Genomic DNA, 14645 nt, shown 5'->3' with positions numbered 1-14645 from the left:
GCCTCATTCATTGATTTCCTGTCTCATTCATTGATTCATTCATTGATTTCTCGCTTTATTCATTCATTTCCCGCTTTATTCATTCATTTCCCGCCTCATCCCGCGCTTCATTCATCGATTTCCCGCTTCATTCATCGATTTCCCGCTTTATTCATCGATTTCCCGCCACATCCCGCGCTTCATTCATTGATTCCCCGCTTCATTCATTCATAAATTCAGACCACGCCCCCCCCCGCCTCCCCATTGGCGGAGGGGCGTGCGCACCGCGCTCTGATTGGCCCGCGCTGCCCGCGGCCGCTCTCCCGCTCCCCCCCCCACCCCCGCGCGTCCGTCCGTCCCTCAGTCGCTCCGTCCGTCCCTCAAACACCATTCCCGCGCGTTCTGGAACATTCTCACCCACGGGCCGGGGCCGCTTCGCTCCTTCCCCCACTCCTGGGGCCACCAGGGCCATTGCCAAGCCCGGACCCCGCGCTCCGGATGCGGCATCATCGCCAAGTGGCGACCGCAGGGCGAGCAGAGGGCGGCGGTGGCTCCTTGGGCGCCGCTGGGGTTCTGCGGGTACCGGGATGCGGGGTCCCCGCCATCGGACGCGTAGCGGAGCGGGACCAGCCCCGCGGCCACGGCGGCGCTGAGGAGAGCGGGAGAGCGGAACTGGAAGCGGCCTGGGGGGGGGAATGGGCGGAGACACGGGAGTCGGGACGCGGGAGGCAATGGGGGGGGGGAGCTGGGCACCCCCGCGGGGGGAATGGAAGCGGCCGCGGCGGGAATGGGGAGGCGGGAATGGGAGCGAGCGAGTGGTAAAGCGGGAATGGAGGGACCGCGGTTCGAGACCCCGGTGCTCCCAGTGAGCCCAGTGATCCCAGTAACTTCTCAATGCTCCCAATATACTCCCAGTGCTCCCAATATACTCTCAGTGCTCACAATATACTCCCAGTACTCCCAGTCAGCTCCCAGTGTCACCCAGTGTCACCCAGTATCACCCAGTGTCACCCAATGCTCTCAGTATCTTCCCAGTCACCTCCCAGGAGCAGAATGGAACCGGCTTGGGGGGGTGACAGAGAGACCACTGTTCGAGCCCCCGGTGCTCCCAGTGAGCCCAGTGCTCCCAATATACTCCCAGTGCTCCCAATATACTCCCAGTGCTCACAGTATGACCCAGTGTCCCCCAGTGTCACCCAGTGTCCCCCAGTGTTCTCCCAGCGGGACCAGCCCCGCGGCCACGGCGGCGCTGAGGAGAGCGGGAGAGCGGAACTGGAAGCGGCCTGGGGGGGGGAATGGGAGGAGAGACGGGAGTCGGGACGCGGGAGGGAATGGGGGGGGGAGCTGGGCACCCCCGCGGGGGGAATGGAAGCGGCCGCGGCGGGAATGGGAGCGAGCGAGTGGTAAAGCGGGAATGGGAGGGACCGCGGTTCGAGACCCCGGTGCTCCCAGTGATCCCAGTCATCCCAATGCTCCCAGTAACCTCCCAGTGCTCCCAATATACTCCCAGTGCTTCCAATATACTCCCAGTGCTTCCAATATACTCCCAATATACTCCCAGTATCTCCCAGTATCTCCCAGTGTCACCCGGTGCTCTCAGTATCTTCCCAGTCACCCCAAGGGGCACAATGGAACTGGCTTGGGGGGGCGACGGTGAGACCGCGGTTCGAGCCCCCGGTGCTCCCAGTGATCCCAGTCTGTTCCCAGTGCTCCCAATATACTCCCAGTGCTCCCAATATACTCCCAGTGCTCCCAGTATGACCCAGTGTCCCCCAGTGTCACCCAGTGTCCCCCAGTGTCTCCCAGCGGGACCAGCCCCGCGGCCATGGCGGCGCTGAGGAGAGCGGGAGAGCGGAACTGGAAGCGGCCTGGGGGGGGAATGGGAGGAGAGACGGGAGTCGGGACGCGGGAGGCAATGGGGGGGGGGAGCAGAACCCCCCTCTGCATAGAATGGAAGCGGCCGCGGCGGGAATGGGGAGGCGGGAATGGGAGAGAGCGAGTGGTAAAGCGGGAATGGGAGGGACGGCGGTTCGAGACCCCGGTGCTCCCAGTGCTCCCAGTGCTCCCAGTAACCTCCCAGTGCTCCCAGTAACCTCTTAGTGCTCCCAATATACTCTCAGTGCTCCCAGTGTCACCCAGTGTCACACATTGTCCTCCCAGTGTCACCCAGTGTCCTCCCAATGCTCTCAGTATATTCCCAGTCACCCCAAGGGGCACAATGGAACCGGCTTGGGGGGGCGACGGTGAGCCCGCGGTTCGAGACCCCGGTGCTCCCAGTGATCCCAGTCTGTTCCCAGTGCTCCCAATATACTCCCAGTGCTCCCAATATACTCCCAGTGCTCACAGTCACCTCCCAGTGTCCCCCAGTGTCACCCAGTGTCCCCCAGTGTCTCCCAGCGGGACCAGCCCCGCGGCCATGGCGGCGCTGAGGAGAGCGGGAGAGCGGAACTGGAAGCGGCCTGGGGGGGGAATGGGCGGAGACACGGGAGTCAGGACGCGGGAGGCAATGGGGGGGGGGAAGCAGAACCCCCCTCTGCATAGAATGGAAGCGGCCGCGGCGGGAATGGGAGAGCGGGATTGGGAGCGGAGGGACCGCGGTTCGAGACCCCGGTGCTCCCAGTCACCTCCCAGTCATCCCAATGCTCCCAGTAACCTCCCAGTGCTCCCAATATACTCCCAGTCATCCCAGTCTGTTCCCAGTAACCTCTCAGTGTTCCCAATATACTCCCAGTGCTCACAGTCACCTCCCAGTGTCACCCAGTGTCACCCAGTGCTCTCAGTATCTTCCCAGTCACCTCCCAGGAGCAAAATGGAACCGGCTTGGGGGGGTGACAGGGAGACGGCAGTTCGATCCCCCGGTGCTTCCAGTCTCTTGCCAGTGCTCCCAGTCACCTCTCAGTGCTCCCAGTATCCTCCCAGTGCTCCCAGTCACTCCCAGTAACATCCCGTTGCTCCCAGGACACGGGCGGCAATGGGGAAGGAAAGCAGAACCCCCCTCTGCATGGAATGGAAGCGTCCGCGGCGGGAATGGGAGAGCGCGAGTGGTAAAGCGGGAATGGGAGGGACCGCGGTTCGAGCCCCGGGTGCTCCCACTGATCCCAGTCATCCCAGTAACCTCTCAATGCTCCCAATATACTCCCAGTGCTCCCAATATACTCCCAGTGCTCTCAGTCGCCTCCCAGTGTCACCCAATGTCTCCCAGTATCACCCCGTGTCACTCAGTGTCACCCAGTGCACTCAGTATCTTCCCAGTCACCTCCCAGGAGCAGAATGGAACCGGCTTGGGGGGGTGACAGAGAGACCACGGTTTGATCCCCCGGTGCTCCCAGTGATCCCAGTCGCCTCCCAGTCATCCCAGTCACCTCCCAGTATCCTCCCAGAGCTCCCAGTCACTCCCAGTAACATCCCGTTGCTCCCAGGACACGGGCGGCAATGGGGAGGGAAAGCAGAACCCCCCTCTGTATGGAATGGAAGCGGCCGGGGCGGGAATGGGGAGGCGGGAATGGGAGCGGAGAGACCACGGTTCGATTCCCCGGTGCTCCCAGTCGGTTCCCAGTGCTCCCAGTGCCCCGCACCCCATCCCTCCCAGTCCCTCCCAGTTCCCCCAGTCTCACCCTCGCCGTGGGCCACCCAGACCCCCATTCGTGTCCCCTCCATCCCCCGCAGCATCAGGGCCGGTCCCGGTTCCACCCGCACGGTGACGAATCGCGACTCGAAGCGGCCGGACGTGTTGGGACAAAGAGCCACCGCGGGGGGGTCACCCGGATCTGGGGGGTCACATGGGGTCACCAAAGTGGGGGGGACACCCCCAGGGACCCCCCCGGTGACCCCCGTCCATAGGGGACACACAGGGACCCCAAAAAGGGGACACATGGGGGACACCCCAAGGGGACACAGTGTCATGTTGGGGGGGTCACCCACGTCTGGGGGGTCACATGGGGTCACCAAAGCGGGGGGACACAGGGGACACCCCCAGGGACCCCCCCGGTGACTCCCGTCCATAGGGGACACACAGGGACCCCAAAAAGGGGACACAAAGGGGACACAGTACAATGGTCTGGGGGGGTCACACGGGGCCACCAAATGTCACCATGAGGGGGGGACACACAGGGGACACCCCCAGGGACCCCCCTGGTGACCCCCGTCCATAGGGGACACAAAGGGGACAAAAAGGGGACACAAAGGGGACCCCTCAACTCCCCTCCTATAGGTCCCACCTCCCAGCACCCATAGGGGACCCAAATAGCACCCAAAGGACCCTTATGGGAGCCCCCATGATGCCCACAGCACCCATGGGACCCCCCAGGCCTCCCATAGCACCCATGGGCCTCCCAGAACCCATAGGGACCCCCATAGCACCCATGGGACTCCCAGAACCCATAGGGACCCCCATAGCACCCATGGGACTCCCAGAACCCATAGGGACCCCTATAGCACCAATGGGACTCCCAGAACCCATAGGGACCCCCATAGCACCCATGGGACTCCCAGAAACCATAGGGACCCCCATAGCACCAATGGGACCCCCATGGGAGCCCCCCAAGCACCCACGGGACCCCCAGCCCCCATAGGACTTCCCAGCACCCACAGGGACCCAAAGAGCACCCAGGGGACCCCCATGGGAGCCCCCAGTCCCTATAGGACCTCCCAGCACCCATAAGGACCCAAATAGCACCCAGGGGACCCCCAGGAGCCCCAGGACCCATTGGACCCCCATAGCACCCATGGGACCCAAATAGACCAAGTGGTTCCCCAGCACCCATAGGGACCCCCCAGTCTCCTCACAGCACCCATGGGACCCCCAGCACCATAGGGACCCCCATAGCACCCATGGGACCCCCCAGCACCCATGGTACCCCCATAGCACCCATGGGACCCCCACACCCTCCTATCTGGAACGTCACCCATCCCACCAGCTCCATCCATTGACACCCATTGCAAACCCCGGGTGCGAGCGCCCCCTACGGGACCCCCTCGCGTCCCTGTGACCCCCCGGCACCCACGGGACCCCCATAGCACCCATGGGACCCCCCAGCACCCATGGGACCCCCATAGCATCAATGGGATCATCAGGACCTCCCACAGCACCTATAGGACCTCCCAGCACCCATAAGGACCCAAATGGCACCCAGGGGAGCCCCAGGACCCACTGGACCCCCATAGCACCCATGGGACCCAAACAGACCCAGTGGTTCCCCAGCACCCATAGGGACCCCCCAGTCTCCCCATAGCACCCATGGGACTCTCATAGCACCCATGGGACCCTATAGCACCCATGGGAACCCCATGGGAGCCCCACGTCGTCCTGTCTGGAACGTCACCCATCCCACCAGCTCCATCCATTGACACCCATTGCAAACCCCGGGTGCGAGCGCCCCCTACGGGACCCCCTCGCGTCCCTGTGACCCCCCAGCACCCATGGGACCCCCATAGCACCAATGGGACCCCCCAGCACCCACGGGACCCCCATAGCACCAATGGGACCCCCAGAACCCCCACAGCACCTATAGGACCCCCCATAGCACCCACGTGAACCCCACATCATCCTATCTGGAACGTCACCCATCCCACCAGCTCCATCCATTGACACCCACTGCAAACCCCGGGTGCGAGCGCCCCCTACGGGACCCCCTCACGTCCCTGTGACCCCCCAGCACCCACGGGACCCCCATAGCACCCACGGGCCCCCAGACCCACCTGTTTGGGGCCCCACCCAGCCCAGCAGCGCCAGCAGTTGACACCCATTGCAGACCCCCAGGCTGAAGGTGTCGGGGCGGGAGCGGAACCGCTGAAGCGCCTCCTGTAGGGGCCCCGGGAACAGCGCCCCCGCCGCCCAGCCTGGGGGGCACGGGAATGGGGTTAATGGGGGGACTGGGGGTCATGGGGGGACTGGGAATGAGGGGCTGGGAGTGAATGGGGGGCTGGGAATGGGGGAACTGGGGATAATGGGGGGACGGGGGATAATGGGGGGACTGGGAATGGGGGGCTGAGGATAATAGGGGGACGGGGGATAATGGGGGGACTGGGAATGGGGGGTTGGGAATGGGGGGATTGGGAATGGGGGGACTGGGGATAATGGGGGGACTGGGAGTGAATATGGGACTGGAGATAATGGGGGGACTGGGGATAATGGGGGGACTGGGAATGGGGGACTGGGAATGATGAGGGGACTGCAAATGGGGGGCTGGGAATGGGGGGACTGGGAATGGGGGGACTGGGAGTCGATGGGGGGACTGGGGATGACGGGGGGACTGGGGATAATGGGGGGCTGGGAATGGGGGGACTGGGAATGGGGGGACTGGGAGTCGATGGGGGGACTGGGGATAATGGGGGGACTGGGAATGGGGGGCTGTGAATGGGGGGACTGGGAATGGGGGGACTGGGGATAATGGGGGGAATGGGAATGTGGACTGGAAATGGGGTGGACTGGGAGTCAATGGGGGACGGGGGATAATGGGGGAATTGGGAATGGGGGGACTGGGGATAATGGGGGGACTGGGAGTCAATGGGGGGACTGGGAATGGGGGACTGGGGATAATGGGGGGACTGGGAATGGGGGGACTGGGAGTGAATGGGATGAGTGGGAATGGGGACTGGGAATAATGGGGGACTGGGAATGGGGGGACTGGGGATAATGGGGGGACTGGGGATAATGGGGGGGCTGGGAATGGGGGCTTGGAGTCAATGGGGGGCTGGGAATGGGGGGACTGGGAATGGGGGGCTGGGAGTGAATGGGGGGACTGGGAGTGAATGGGGGGACTGGGGATAATGGGGGTACTGGGAATAGGGGACTGGGAATGGGGGGACTGGGAATGGGGGGACTGGGAGTCAATGGGGGGACTGGGAATGGGGGGACTGGGAATAATGGGGGGACTGGGAATGGGGGGCTGGGAGTCAATGGGGGGACTGGGAATAATGGGGGTACTGGGGATAATGGGGGAACTGGGAGTGAATATGGGACTGGGGATAATGGGGGCCTGGGGGTAATGGGGGGACTGGGAGTCAATGGGATGAGTGGGAATGGGGACTGGGAATAATGGGGACTGGGAATGGGGGGACTGGGGATAATGGGGACTGGGAGTCAATGGGATGACTGAGAATGGGGACTGGGAATGGGGGGACTGGGAGTCAATGGGGAGCTGGGAATGGGGGGACTGGGGATAATGGGGGGACTGTGAATGGGGAGACTGGGGATAATGGGGGGACTGGGAATGGGGGGGACTGGGGATAATGACGGGACTGGGAATAATGGGGGGGACTGGGAGTCAATGGGGGAACTGGGAGTCAATGGGGGACTGGGAATAATGGGGGTACTGGGGATAATGGGGGGCTGGGAGTGATAGGGGGACTGGGAATGGGGGAACCCAGAAATGGGGGGGACTGGAAATGGGGGGAATGGGAATGATGGGGGGACTGGGGATAATGGGGAGATTTGGGATAATGGGGAGACTGGGAATGGGGTGGCTGGGAATGGGGGGACTGGGGATAATGGGGGGACTGGGAGTGATGGGGGGACTGGGAATGGGGACTGGAAATGGGGGGCTGGGAGTCAATGGGGGGACTGGAAATGGGGGGACTGGAAATGGGGGGCTGGGAGTCAATGGGGGGACTGGAAATGGGGGGACTGGGGATAATGGGGGGACTGGGAGTCAATGGGATGACTGAGAATGGGGACTGGGAATAATGGGGGGGACTGGGGATAATGGGGGGAGTGGGAATGGGGGGCTGGGAATGGGGGGGACTGGGAGTGAATGGGGGGACTGGGGATAATGGGGGGAATGGGAATGATGGGGGGACTGGAAATGGGGGGCTGGGAGTCAATGGGGGGCTGGGAATGGGGGGACTGGGAATGGGGTGGACTGGGAGTCAATGGGATGAGTGGGAATGGGGACTGGGAATAATGGGGGGGCTGGGAATGGGGGGGCTGGGGATAATGGGAGGGACTGGGAATGGGGGGCTGGGAGTGATGGGGGGACTGGGGATGATGGGGGGACTGGAAATGGGGGGCTGGGAATGGGGGGGACTGGGAGTGAATGGGGGGACTGGGGATAATGGGGGGAATGGGAATGATGGGGGGACTGGGAATGGGGGGCTGGAAATAATGGGTGGACTGGGGCTAATGGGCCACCCCAAAACTGGGGCCACCCCAAACCCAGGGACCCCAAACCCAGGGTCACCCCACCCCAGGGTCACCCCCACACTGGGGCCCCCCCAGCCCCACTCACCCTTGGCGGAGCCCAACGCGTCCCCGTAGCTGAACCCCCCGACGAACGCCGCCCCCCGGAACCCGTCCAGGGGGGCCCCCCCGCGCAGCTCCTGCGTCGTCACGTCCCACACCTGCGCGGCACCCGGACGCCTGGGTCCCTCCCGGACGCCTGGGTCCATCCCCGGACGCCTGGGTCCCTCCCGGACACACGGGTCCTTTTCTAAACAGTTGGGTCCCTCCCGGACGCCTGGGTCCATCCCCGGACGCCTGGGTCCCTCCCGGACGCCTGGGTCCCTCCCAGACGCCTGGGTCCATCCCGGACACCTGGGTCCATCCCCGGACGCCTGGGTCCCTCCCGGATGCCTGGGTCCATCCCCGGACGCCTGGGTCCCTCCCGGACGCCTGGGTCCTTTTCTAAACAGTTGGGTCCCTCCCGGACGCCTGGGTCCATCCCCGGACGCCTGGGTCCATCCCCGGACGCCTGGGTCCCTCCCGGACGCCTGGGTCCCTCCCGGACGCCTGGGTCCTTTTCTAAACAGTTGGGTCCTCCCGGACGCCTGGGTCCCTTCCAGGACGCCTGGGTCCCTCCCGGATGCCTGGGTCCATCCCCGGACGCCTGGGTCCCTTCCTGGACTCCTGGGTCCCTCACAGACACCTGGGTCCCCCCGGACACCTGGGTGCTTTTCTAAACAGTTGGGTCCCTCCCAGACGCCTGGGTCCCTCCCGGATGCCTGGGGCGCTTCCTGAACTCCTGGGTCCCCCCAAAACACTCCTGGGTACCACCCGAACTCCTGGGTCCCTTGGGGCACTCCTGGGTCCCTCCCTAAACTCCTGGGTCCCTCCTGGAACTCCTGGGTCCCTTGGGGCACGCCTGTGTCCCTCCTGAATTCATGGGTCTGTCCCGAACTCCTGGGTCCCTTCAGGAACTCCTGGGTCCCTTGGGGCACTCCTGGGTCCCTCCTGAACTCCTGGGTCTGTTCCGAACTCCTGGGTCCCTTGGGGCACTCCTGGGTCCTTCCCTGAACTCCTGGGTCGCTCCCGGACACCTGGGTCCTTTTCTATATACTGGGGTCCCTCCAGAATGCCTGGGTCCCTCCCGGACGCCTGGGTCCCCCCGGATGCCTGGGTCCATCCTGGACGCCTGGGTCCATCCCCGGACGCCTGGGTCCCTCCCGGACGCCTGGGTCCTTTTCTAAACAGTTGGGTCCCTCCCGGACGCCTGGGTCCATCCCCGGATGCCTGTGTCCCTCCCGGACGCCTGGGTCCTTTTCTAAACAGTTGGGTCCTCCCGGACGCCTGGGTCCATCCCCGGACACCTGGGTCCCTTCCTGAACTCCTGGGTCCCTCCCTAAACTCCTGGGTCCCTCCCAAAATCCTGGGTCCCTCCCGAACTCCTGGGTCCCTTGGGGCACTCCTGGGTCCCTCCTGAATTCATGGGTCCCTCCCGAACTCCTGGGTCCCTTGGGGCATTCCTGGGTCCCTCCTGAATTCATGGGTCCCTCCCGAACTCCTGGGTCCCTTCAGGAACTCCTGGGTCCCTCCTGAACTCCTGGGTCTGTCCCGATCTCCTGGGTCCCTTGGGGCACTCCTGGGTCCTTCCCTGAACTCCTGGGTCCCTCCCGGACGCCTGGGTCCCCCCGGATGCCTGGGTCCATCCCGGACGCCTGGGTCCTTTTCTAAACAGTTGGGTCCCTCCCGGATGCCTGGGCCCATCCCCGGACGCCTGGGTCCATCCCCGGACACCTGGGTCCATCCCCGAACTCCTGGGTCCCTCCCTAAACTCCTGGGTCCCTCCCTAAACTCCTGGGTCCATCCCAAAATCCTGGGTCCGTCCCGAACTCCTGGGTCCCTTGGGGCACTCCTGGGTCCCTCCTGAATTCATGGGTCTGTCCTGAACTCCTGGGTCCCTTGGAACTCTCCTGCGTCCCATCCCGAAATCCTGGGTCCCTTGGGGCACTCCTGGGTCCTTCCCTGAACTCCTGAGTCCCTCCTGGACTCCTGGGTCCTTTTCTATATACTGGGGTCCCTCCCGGACGCCTGGGTCCCCCCCGGATGCCTGGGTCCCTTCCTGGACACATGGGTCCTTCCCGGACGCCTGGGTCCCTCCCGGACGCCTGGGTCCATCCCAGATGCCTGGGTCTCCCCGGACACCTGGGTCCCTTCCTGAACTCCTGGGTCCCCCCAAAACACTCCTGGGTACCACCTGAACTCCTGGGTCCCTTGGGGCACTCCTGGGTCCCTCCCTAAACTCCTGGGTCCCTCCTGAACTCCTGGGTCCCTCCTGGAACTCCTGGGTCCCTTGGGGCACGCCTGGGTCCCTCCTGAACTCCTGGGTCTGTCCCGAACTCCTGGGTCCCTTCAGGAACTCCTGGGTCCCTTGGGGCACTCCTGGGTCCTTCCCTGAACTCCTGGGTCGCTCCCGGACACCTGGGTCCTTTTCTATATACTGGGGTCCCTCCCGGATGCCTGGGTCCTTTTCTAAACAGTTGGGTCCCTCCCGGATGCCTGGGTCCATCCCCGGACGCCTGGGTCCCTCCCAGACGCCTGGGTCCATCCCCAGATGCCTGGGTCCCTTCCAGGACGCCTGGGTCCCTCCCGGATGCCTGGGTCCTTTTCTAAACAGTTGGGTCCTCCCGGACGCCTGGGTCCATCCCCGGACACCTGGGTCCCTTCCTGAACTCCTGGGTCCCCCCAAAACACTCCTGGGTACCACCCGAACTCCTGGGTCCCTCCCTAAACTCCTGGGTCCCTCCCAAAATCCTGGGTCCGTCCCGAACTCCTGGGTCCCTTGGGGCACTCCTGGGTCCCTCCTGAATTCATGGGTCTGTCCTGAACTCCTGGGTCCCTTGGAACTCTCCTGCGTCCCATCCCGAAATCCTGGGTCCCTTGGGGCACTCCTGGGTCCTTCCCTGAACTCCTGAGTCCCTCCTGGACTCCTGGGTCCTTTTCTATATACTGGGGTCCCTCCCGGACGCCTGGGTCCCCCCCGGATGCCTGGGTCCCTTCCTGGACACATGGGTCCTTCCCGGACGCCTGGGTCCCTCCCGGACGCCTGGGTCCCTCCCGGACGCCTGGGTCCCTCCCAGATGCCTGGGTCTCCCCGGACACCTGGGTCCATCCCCGGACGCCTGGGTCCCTCCTGGACACACGGGTCCCTCCCGGATGCCTGGGTCCCTCCCGGACGCCTGGGTCCCTCCCAGACGCCTGGGTCCATCCCAGACACCTGGATCCTTTTCTAAACAGTTGGGTCCCTCCAGGACGCCTGGGTCCCTCCCGGACGCCTGGGTCCCCCCGGACGCCTGGGTCCCTCACCTCGAAGCCGGCCATGGCGAACGCATCCGCCATCTCCCGGTCCCCGTTGCTGCCCTCCTCCCGAACCACGGCCACACGCGGGCCCGGGGACGCTGGGGACACCAGTGACACCGTGTGACCATGGCCCCCTGTCCCCATATCCCCATGTCCCCATGTCCCCATGTCCCATGTCCCCCTGCCCCTCTGTCCCCATGTCCCATGTCCCCATATCCCCCTGTCCCCCTGTCCCCATATCATCATATCCCCATGTCCCCCTGTCCCCACATCCCCATGTCCCCAAATCCCCATGTCCCCATGACCCCCTGTCCCCATGTCCCCCTGTCCCCATACTCCTCTGTCCCCATGTCCCCCCATCCCCATATGCCCATATCCCCATGTCCCCATGTCCCCATATCCCCATATCCCCCTGTCCCCATGTCCCCATATCCCCCTGTCCCCATATCCCCATGTCCCCATGTCCCCCTGTCCCCCTGTCCCCATGTCCCCATGTCCCATGTCCCCGTGTCCCCCTGTCCCCATGTCCCCATGTCCCCATGTCCCTCACCCAGGCCCCGCAGCAGCGGGGGCAGCTCCCGGGGGTCGAAGCTCAGTTGGTATTTGGGTCCCCAGCGGTGGGACAGGTCACCCTCCTCCTGGGTGACACAGGCGGCCGCCGCCTGTTCCCGCTCCAACCGGAAACTGGTGGCTTCCCAGAGTCCCCGAAGGTCCCCAACGGGGGCCCGGAGCAGAGACTGACCCCCCACGGTCACTGTCACCTGCAGGGGGACAGGGTGTGGGACATGGGACATGGGATATGGGACATGGGAGATGGGGACATGGGATATGGGACATGGGGACATGGGGACAGGGGACAGGGGGACATGGGGATATGGGGACATGGGGACATGGGGATATGGGACATGGGGATATGGGGACAGGGGGATATGGGGATATGGGACATGGGGATATGGGACATGGGGACAGGGGGACAGGGGGACATGGGGACATGGGGACAGGGGGACATGGAATATGGGGATATAGGGACAGGGGGATATGGGGACATGGGGATTTGGGAGATGGGGACAGGGGGACATGGGGACATGGGGATATGTGGATATGGCTACCACCATGGTTGTCCCCACAGATGCCACCACCACGGCCACCTCCACTTGCCATGGGGACACTAGTGGCTTAGGGCCATGGGAACACGGCCACCACCACCTCACCCTGCCATGGGGACACTGGGGACATGGGGACATGGGGACATGGCCACCAGCACGAGGCCACCATGGGGACACAACCACCCCCTGGGGACATCTCCCCCATCCCCCCATGTCCAAATGTCCCCCCATGTCCCCATGTCCCCTATGATGTCCCCATGTCCCCCCGTGTCCCCTATGATGTCCCCATGTCCCCCCATGTCCCCGTGTCCCCATGTCCCCTATGATGTCCCCATGTCCCCCTGTGTCCCCATGTCCCCCCATGTCCCTGTGTCCCCATGTCCCCTATGATGTCCCCATGTCCCCCATGATGTCCCCATGTGCCCCCGTGTCCCCATGTCCCCCATGTCCCCATGTCCCCCATGTCCCCTATGATGTCCCCATGTCCCCCCGTGTCCCCATGTCCCCCCATGTCCCCATGTCCCCTATGATGTCCCCATGTCCCCCCGTGTCCCCCATGTCCCCTATGATGTCCCCATGTGCCCCCGTGTCCCCATGTCCCCATGTCCCCATGACCCCTATGATGTCCCCATGTCCCCTATGATGTCCCCATGTCCCCCATGTCCCCTATGATGTCCCCATGTCCCCCGTGTCCCCATGTCCCCCCATGTCCCCATGTCCCCATGTCCCCATGACCCCCTATGATGTCCCCATGTCCCCCCATGTCCCCATGTCCCCCCAAGTCCCCAAGTCCCCTATGATGTCCCCATGTCCCCCCATGTCCCTATGTCCCCCATGTCCCCATGTCCCCCCATGTCCCCCCATGTCCCCATGTCCCCTATGATGTCCCCATGTCCCCATGTCCCCTCACCTCGGCGTTGGGGCCGTAGGGGCCGCTGTGGCCCACGGGGACGCAGGTGACACCGGCGTCCTGGTAGCGGCGGCAAATGTCACCACTGGAGGCCAATGTCACCTCCAGCACCAACCCCGGCTCCTCGGCGAACAGCACGGACAGAGCTGGGGACACGGGGACAGGGGACGTGGGACATGGGGACAGGGGACACGGGGACACGGGGACATGGGACATGGGGACATGGGATATGGGACAAGGGGACATGGGGACATGGGGACAGGGGGACATGGGGACATGGGGATGTGGGGACATGGGGATATGGAGGCATGGGGACATGGGGACAGGGGGATATGGAGGCATGGGGACATGGGGATATGGGGATATGGGACATGGGGACACGAGGACAGGGGGATATGGGGACAGGGGGACATGGGGACAGGGGGACATGGGGACATGGGGACAGGGGATATGGGGACAGGGGGACATGGGGACAGGGGGACATGGGGACATGGGGACATGGGGATATGGGGACAGGGGGACATGGGGACAGGGGGATATGGGGACATGGGGACAGGGGGACAGGGGGATATGGCAACAGGGGGACATGGGGACAGGGGACATGGGGACATGGGGACATGGGGACACGACTCACCTGGCGCCCCCTTGGTGTCCAGGGTGACGCTGATGCCGCAGTTCCCAGCAAAGGCCATTTCCAGCAGCGCCACCAGCAAACCCCCGTCACTGACGTCATGGCCCGCAAACAGCGCCCCCTCTGGGGACACCGGACGTGTCACCCCATTGGGGACACCGGGACATGTCACCCCCATTGGGGACACCGGGACATGTCACCCTGGCGCCCCCGCTGGGGACACCGGACGTGTCACCCCATTGGGGACACCGGACATGTCACCCCTCTGGGGACACCGGACATGTCACCCCATTGGGGACACCGGACATGTCACCCCCATTGGGGACACGGGGACATGTCACCCTGGTGCCCCCGATTGGGGACACCAGACATGTCACCCCATTGGGGACACGGGGACATGTCACCCCCATTGGGGACACTGGACATGTCACCCCATTGGGGACACAGGGACATGTCACCCTGGTGCCCCCTCTGGGGACATGGGGACATTGTCACCCCCATTGGGGA

At 64.2% G+C, this 14645-nt stretch overlaps 1 protein-coding gene across 1 annotated transcript; it reads right to left on the bottom strand.

Annotated features, from left to right (window-relative positions):
• Nucleotides 1-328: 328 nt before the first annotated feature.
• On the bottom strand, nt 329-14316 carry LOC309452994 (phosphoribosylformylglycinamidine synthase-like; the record flags this gene model as incomplete). Its single annotated transcript, XM_082077642.1, has 8 exons — nt 329-662; nt 3594-3746; nt 5677-5817; nt 8205-8316; nt 11498-11589; nt 12042-12252; nt 13508-13653; nt 14142-14316. 8 exons carry the CDS (start codon nt 14314-14316, stop codon nt 340-342), a joined length of 1353 nt encoding a protein of 450 aa, XP_081933768.1. The 3' UTR covers nt 329-339.
• Nucleotides 14317-14645: the final 329 nt, after the last annotated feature.

This window comes from Streptopelia decaocto (assembly GCF_964273445.1).
Source record: "Streptopelia decaocto genome assembly, contig: HAP1_SCAFFOLD_203, whole genome shotgun sequence".
NCBI lineage: Eukaryota > Metazoa > Chordata > Aves > Columbiformes > Columbidae > Streptopelia > Streptopelia decaocto.
Note: the sequence above shows the minus strand (reverse complement) of the source record. Positions and strands in the feature narration are given on the sequence as shown.